This window comes from Argiope bruennichi, chromosome 2 (assembly GCF_947563725.1).
Source record: "Argiope bruennichi chromosome 2, qqArgBrue1.1, whole genome shotgun sequence".
NCBI classification, from domain to species: Eukaryota; Metazoa; Arthropoda; class Arachnida; order Araneae; family Araneidae; genus Argiope; species Argiope bruennichi.
The window spans coordinates 31,563,274-31,571,723 of record NC_079152.1 but is presented as its reverse complement, the minus strand read 5'-3'; the positions used below and the strand labels follow the sequence as shown (position 1 = coordinate 31,571,723).

Here is an 8,450-nt window from a genome sequence, read left to right as displayed (position 1 = left end):
ATCTAATGCATAACATTGCAATAAAAGGCTAAATTTTTAGGCAACAAACTAAAAAAAAACTATTTGCAGGACTGAAATAAATGATTTTGAATACTTATTATTCTCAACTAAATTAAATTATTTTTATAGAAAAATATTAATTTTTAAACAGATAGAACAGAAACAAAATTCAGTATTTCAAAAAATCAATTATCAATAGAAGAAAATAAACATTTGTGCATTAATATATGAATCAAGATTAAAATGTACAATTACCAATATTACATTTTTGGATAAAAATGCAAAGTAATTTTTTCTTGGAAACAAACTGTTTTAGGTATTTAAGTTAGTGAGATGTTTTAAAAAGTAATTTACAGAATAGTGAGTAACTTATTTACAAAACATTTATTGTTTTTGAGTATTCAAACTAATCTATAGCAACAAATTCCAGCTGTAAGGTAAAAGATACAAGATAAATGCTCTATTGTACTTACTAAACATTTATGGAAAATTAGGATAAAAAAATAATCAATTATCAATGGAAAGCTGCTAAATTTGTAGTAAAATAAAAATAGTTAACAGAATAATATACAATTTAAAGTTTAGGATTACATTTAATAACTAGTTAAAATTAAATGCAGAACTGATATTTTACCGCCAAGATTTGAAATATATACAAAGAATGTGACCCAAAATAAATAGTTATTAGTATGAAAAACTCTGAACTTTCTGTTCTTTCAAATAAAAAAAAAAGGAAGATTTTAATTTCAATTTCTAGATTATTCAGATGATATCCAAAAATATTTGGATAGTTCTATTTCAAACAAAAGACATTGTTGTGTAAAGAAAGATGCTCTTACATATCACAAGGAAAGAAAATATTAAAGATAAAGCTCTCCAAATCTGGTCCTAAAATATTCTAACCAAGGAAAAGTAAAACATAAAGTGACGTATGAAAAGCGTCTGAATAAATGATTGAGCAAAATAAAATAAAGCAGTCCAAAAATTTCTCATTTTAAGGATTGTAAAAAGTTAGATAGATCATACTCATTTTCATACTGAGATGTGTCCCACAACTCAGGCAAATTATCTAAGACTGACCGTAGATTTTTTGCTTTTAAGTCATTAGAACTGTCTTCTTTGCTTGAACTTGGAGTAATTTTTTCACCTTTAATGTCCAAAGAGAACAAATCTAAAAGCTGATCTGTACCCATATTTTGAAGATTTGTATTTTCTTGATTTATCACAGAGTTGGCAACAGAAAGCTTGAATTTTTGCAGTCTGGAAAAGAATATTAATTATAACATTAATTTTCTAATTTCCAAATAATATGTTTCACATTTGCTGTTAAAAATCCTATACCAATAAAGTTATTTTATGGTTATAATGGGATTTATATAAGCTGTAGGGGGGAAAAATACACCAAATCTGGTGTAGTTAAATAATTGAGGAGTTTACCTCTATAAAACAATCTCCAGTCTTATAATCAATTAATTAAAAGTATCATGAAGCTCAAATTATCATTTCAAAATTTATCATCCACATTTTCCCCACAAGTACTTAATACATTTCAATAATTGCAATTTAAAAATTTTATTCAGGTGATATTACAAACATTAAAATTCTAAGATAAAAATTTTCTTGATACACATATTTATTTCACTGAAAATTGTAAATTCAATTCATTGTTTTAAAATGTACAATGTAAGTAACAAAAGTTATTTGATGTACTAACAAAATTATTCTATTTACAGCCTTAAATTCTTTAGAAAATTTTAAGAAGATACATACAAAATATTAATAATGATTTCAAATTTCATTTTGCAAGCACTAGCAGAATCAGTACAATCAGTGTGACCAATTTACCAACCAATATTATTTTATTGTTAGCAGTAAACATTACAACACAAAAACATTTGAATATTTAAAAAAATTAACAGATTGAAATGGTACAATTTTTATGCCATACTGATGATTATAAATATTGCATGTTTTCGGTGTAAAGTATATAACATCATAAATTTAAAAAATGAAGGAAATTGGCTTCTTCTTAAGAGTATTTTTTATAGTTAGACGATGATTCAATCTATAAATAATTTAATAGCATTTTCTACAATTCACAACAGAGTTGAATCTCTCTAGAATATAAAATCTGATATCATATACAAAAATGTTATACTTTACTATATTAATTGTTTGTAAACTAGTTTTCATAATTAAAAAGTTTGAAATATGGAATTAGATATTAAAATTATAATTTTTTTAAAACAAAATTTTTATAAACATTATTTTTTTATACAACCAAAGCAATATCCAACAAAATTAAATATCAATTTAATTAATTAGGCATAAAATCTCTTACTAATCAAAATCATGCAAATAGTATTAAGCATTGGAACAATTCATAAAAATTGTATTAATTCAGAATAATGTTACACTAATGATATAATTTCAAGTGCTGCACTTACCCCATAATTTTTTCTTCAAGTGTTCCTCTAGTAATCAACCGATACACATTAACCACCTTCTTCTGACCAATTCTATGAGCACGATCCATAGCCTAAAAATAAATAAATCTTTTAGTAATAAAAACACACACATTCACAAAAACTGTACTAATTTATAAATTAGTTGAGTGCAACATGAAGCTAAACAAAGAATACAAAGATAACAGATAGAGAGATAGATAAATGGAGGAGGGGAGAAATTATAGAAATCTCTGAAGGTAAAGCTTTTAAAGAAGAAATAGGAAGCTATAGACAACTGCAGCTTACATGATCTGCAATTCATAACAACTATCAATGTAGCTAACACATACAAAGGAATGAAATAGGATAGAGGAATAAAGCAATACAAAAGGTAATCAGAATATCCCAGAGATTAGATGAAAGAGAGAGGAGTAGACAGGAGATATGGAATCCTAATGAATTGCAAGTATTACAATTGCATTGCAATATAGTAAAGGAAAGAAGTGCCAATACAGCAACTGTATTACCTGAAAAAGTTAAAAATGAAAGAATACTGCAAAATTTCTTAAATTAACAGAAAATTTCATGTTAATTTATGTATTGCTAATCCCATTTATTATAGATATATTCTTCCAATAGTAATAAACCTTAGAATTTAACTCAATTTCACAGATTTCTTTTCACAGCAATAATAATAACTGAACTCAGCACCATGTTAAAAAAAAGTACCTTTTATATGGGGTGGGAAAAAAAAAATGCAAAAAACACGAAAGTAAAATATTTCATATCAAATGGTTATGAGTAAGAGCTATAGAGCCACAACAATAATGAAACAATGTAAAGATATTCTAGGATTTTCAATTTTGAGCAACTACAGGAGACTCCCGATTATCCGCGGGCGGGTTATCCGAGGAGCGGATTATCCGCGCCTGCCGCACTAAGTTTTTTTTTCTTTTTTTTTTCTGCTTCCAAGCAAAGAGAAAATGCTTACAAAGCAAGAAACAAACACAAATGACTGATTTCTTCAAAAAGGTGTAGTTTTACAGTTATACTTTTGTAATTACATAATACATTACAGTATTAAAACAGTACATATGTATTAATTTTTCTGTGCATCCTTGACGCCTCTCGTAAGTACAAAGCACTTTTCTGTTTTCATTAACAAAATGCATTTTAGGCTAGTTTTGAGTGATATACTAAAATATTAAGCGTTAGTTAAACATTTCCTGCTGTTTATTTTACGTTTCATTGTACATAAAACGATTTTTCAAGTTGGAATGATTGTTTTCTTTTTTGCTATACCCGTTTTTAGTTTTTTTCGGATTATCTGCGATTTTTGTTATCCACGGCGGCCGCACCATTCAATTCCGCGGATAATCGGGAGTGTACTGTATATAATATCCACATATTTTATAATTTCAGAAAAAATTTACTGTTAAAAATAATAATTATTTACCAATTCACTTATGATAAATAATTTTACAAAGGGCAGAATTTTTTTTTTCATTTAATTTTCAGCACTATAAAAAAATAACCATTAACAGAAGAAAAATAAGTTAATTCTGAAGAACATAGAAAAACCTTTAAAAATATTTTAATTTATAAATATTTAAAATCTGTATATTATCATTCATTTAAAGATTATAAAGACCAAGAATTTAAATCATGATATATTAATCATTTTAAAAAATTAATTTGGGGAAAGATAAAAATGAAACACATTACCTGTAAATCCTTCATAGGATTCCAGTCATGTTCTACAAATATAACTGTGTCGGCCCCAGTTAAATTTAGACCTAAACCTCCAACTTGAGTTGTAAGAAGTAGAGCATCAATGGATGGGTCATTATTGAACTTGTGGACAACTGAATGTCGCTGACCAGGAGGTATGCTTCCATCTAAGCGAAGGTAACTCACACTGGGCATGAGAGTTCTATAAAAATATTGAAATAAAAAGAATTAAATTGCTTTCTTCAGTTGACAATAGTAAATAATGGCATTTATGTATCTAGAATTAAAATAGTAATGACAAGCAGAAGTGATCGATATTCTATCTTAAATAATTTGGGATATAAATATGATTCATATCAAACAGGGATTTTTCAAACAATTTGATCAATGAAATAAAAAACACCTTTTTTTGTTATGTAACGAAATTTAGTTATTTGCTTACAATCCAAATCAGCACAAATTAGACACCTTCAAAATTGAAATTATTTCAGAATGAGATTTATTATTTGGCTTACCACATTTAAAAAGGTATTTTTCTAAATCTCCATTTTTAATGGAATTTTGATAATAAAATCTTTATTTTAAATTATTTTTTTTAAAAACTTGATATATTCAGTGTTTTGTACCAAAATCAAACAAATACAGTAAGCTTTTCACTATAACTGCCCCCACGTCAATTTTTTTTTTATCTATGTCTTTTGAAAAGAATTATTAGTTATTATTTTTTTAATAATAATTAGAATGTTATCGCTTTTAGAGATTTTTGAAAAATGGTGTTAAATGGATATATTTATTTTCTTCATTTCATATAGTTGCTTACTTTTTTTGACTTCAACTATTTTTTAAGGTTCAGATTTTTTTTTTTTTTTTTTTTTTTTTTAGGAAGGAGGAAGAGATTTTGTTTCTATATACCCTATCCCAAGAATATAAACACAGTTAAAAAAATGACATCAAATTAAAATACATTGTGTATTTTTAGAAATGATTCAGGTATATTTTTTAACTAATTTATTTATTTTTATTGAAAAAAATGTTAGAAAATAAGTAAAAACTATGTAAAAATTTTAGAAAAATTAAAAATCCCTCTCCCGTAAATATAGACATTGTCTGACCTTATTCAGAAATATTACAATTTTTTCAGCAGATTATTATTTATTTAGATAAGTATTTATATCTGCTTTTGTGATTTTTTTGGTTAAAAAAAATTTCTCAGCTTGTTTTCGACTAACAAATACATAATTAAAAAATTTGACAAAAAACCTAGAGGTAAAGAGATTTCAAAAGAGGAGATTATCAAAGTTATGGACTTTTAAACTTGAAAGGTAATTATCTGAAAAGATATATCCAAGATTTTAAAGATATTTTTAAAAAGTGTTCACATAATTTTGCATAATGACAATGGTCTAGTAATAAAAGACCTATTCAATAAAGAACAACATCTGTGTACAGAAACAGAATCATTCTAAAGCATAGCATCTACAAAAAATGCAATTGTGACAAATTACATCAAAATTTGGAGGGTCAAAAATATTATTCACAGAAGAATACTGAAATCTAAATGAATAACTTTCAAGAAAATGATACAAAAAACATGCTTAAGAGTATACCACAAAACTGGACAAAGAAAATCAATCACTCGGCAATTGTGATAAATGGCTGTCAATAATATTTATTAACGAGAAAAAGTGGAAGGAGCAGTTGGATATAAACTTTACTGGCATGGTTTAAGACATGAACCATTTTTTTTTTTCACTAGATAGCAAGGTGGAGACTCAGTGAATGACTTGAGTGGTTTTGGATTAAATGGATAGACATTTTTTGTATTTTGTGACAAATTACATCCAAGAAAATGAGTTCCCACGAATAATAACAAATATTAGAAGACCATTTGACTCCACTTTAAGATTTGCTGGAAGGACAAAACTGTGTATTTCAACAAGACAGGGCACCCAAGCATATACCCAACTAGACAAATAAATTGTTCAAAATGAATAATATCAATGTTATTATTTGGACATAGTTTAGTCTGGACTTAAACTCAGTTGAGAATATGTGAGGACATTCAGCACAAAAAGCACATGATACCAATATTTTTCAGTGACAGAGCTAGCATAGTAAGAATTGTCCAAAGGTAACGTAAAACGTAGCATTTTGCTAGGAAGCTATGTTTTTATGGTAATTAAAGTTAATACAAACATGATTATATACTAACAAAGTGTTTCTCAACCTTAAATATAATTCATAAAACAAATATTGTCTATAATTATGGAACACCTTATTTTTCGTTTTTCTAAACAAATTCAGTATTTGTAGTTATTCTAATAAATTAATCTTAACTTTTGTTTCATGGAAAAAATGAAATAAAGTATTTGGCACAATTTTTGCTATAGCGATTCCTCTTTTAAAACACACCTCTACATGGAAAGTAGACAGAAAAAACTACATTAAGATAAAATGCAGAAACCTTCCCATCAATGCAGTGGAATATATAAGCAATTTCATATAAAAATTAAGTTATATTAAAATGCACAACAACATTTAAGACAGATTTACAGCTTTAAAAAAATCTATTTAAAATTTGAATAAATAACTAATTTAAATCATGGATTAAAGGAATATAAAATTAAATAAATGAACATTTAAAAATTTAAAACAAAATTTTTCTACATACTTGAATAAATCGTGCTCTAAAATGTCAAGCATGCCTTTGAGTTGACAGAAGATCAAGGCTCTGTGTTGATTTACAACTGGTGTAGGCTCAGTAGATTCAGTAATTGGATTTGATATGCCAATACCACAATCTTGGAGCAGTTGTCTAATAAAAAAAATATCAATTATAAAAAAATCGTGATATATAAATAAATATTTTGAAATATAATGAAATACTGTCTAAACAAAGAAAAACATGCTTTATACTATATATATAATAAAAATACATGAAATAGAGAAACTCCATTAAAAAAATCTAAATACAACTATAATGAATTTTAATTTAGATTAAATAAAATAAACATTCTAATATTTCATATATACATTTGCACTACTTCATGGAGTAACGAATAAAGTAAGCATTCAATTATCATTCTTTCTTCCATTTATAGGCTATAAACCTGCAAATATATAACTTTGATTTCTTTCATTTGCAAAAATGGTAATTAGTTGTTTAAAGCATAATTCTTTAAACAAAACTGATATAAAATACAACCCCGAAATATTTATATTATCATTGCATTTTAAGATTAAATATATTTGTTTTTGATGGCCTAAATTTTAAATGTACGTAAAGATTAGAAATATTTTTTTCTACTATTTAAATATTTAGGTTAAAATGTCATAAAATTGGATAAATTCATCAATGATTCATTTAAAAGAATTCCAATTTAGAAAAACAGAAAATATATAATTGTAAATTCTAATAAAAATTAAAAAAATAATATAATTTACAAAAGAAATAAGATAATAGACTACTACTAAAATATTATAATAATATAAAATAAAAGGATAGGCAAAAAAATTAAAACATAATAGTTAAATTTAAAATGGATAAAATTTACTTTATAATTAGTTATCTACAACTACTACTAGTAAGTTTATATTTATACAAAATTTTAAAGCAAGAAATGAAGGTACTTGCCTCAGAGCACACAATTTTGAAGCGTGAGAAATATCATTGAGACTTGAACTTTGTTCTTTAAGATCTTTGGAAACAGAACTGAATTCTGGATGATTGGGAGACAAGACCAACTTTGGATGATTACATACTTTCCGCAGATATTGAAGAGCCTAAATGAAACCATTATCAGCAACAAAATCTATTATAAAATAATTATTTGAAAACAATAGAATAGCAAGATCTATATATTCCAATTTCTAATGTTTCTTTAATATTTCCTTTCACACAACTTTTTTTTTTTTGAATTTCAAGAATAATTATTATTATAATATTTAAGTAGATTAACAAATAATAGAGTTATTGACAAAACTGTTCTAAAAGAAAAGTAAATGGACATATTTAGAATATATTTAAAATTTTTGCCTTTGCATTATTATATTATTGAAACACAGTGACATTATCTCAATTTACCCTGTGAACAATTGGACATTTCAATCATTAATTTTAATCTATATTTGACCTCTAAATTTCAATGCTTTTCATTCGTTTGCTAATTTTTTCCCTTACTCCTTTCAAAAATTAAGAATATGCCAGTCAATCACTTCTTTACTTAAGAAACCCTTTTTTTTTTTTAAAAAAAACATTTTTTTATCATAGCT

General features: G+C 25.6%; 1 protein-coding gene across 1 annotated transcript in view; it reads right to left on the bottom strand.

The window, feature by feature from the left end:
- Positions 1-221: 221 nt before the first annotated feature.
- LOC129960990 (TATA-binding protein-associated factor 172-like) overlaps positions 222-8,450 on the bottom strand; it is a 51,808-nt gene continuing 43,579 nt past the window's right edge. Inside the window, exons 35-39 of the mRNA XM_056074781.1 lie at positions 7,813-7,961; positions 6,850-6,993; positions 4,173-4,380; positions 2,448-2,539; positions 222-1,260 (exon numbers count right to left, since the gene is read on the bottom strand). Coding sequence (XP_055930756.1) covers positions 990-1,260; positions 2,448-2,539; positions 4,173-4,380; positions 6,850-6,993; positions 7,813-7,961 — 864 coding nt within the window. The 3' untranslated portion in view covers positions 222-989. The remainder of the gene's footprint in view (positions 1,261-2,447; positions 2,540-4,172; positions 4,381-6,849; positions 6,994-7,812; positions 7,962-8,450) is intronic.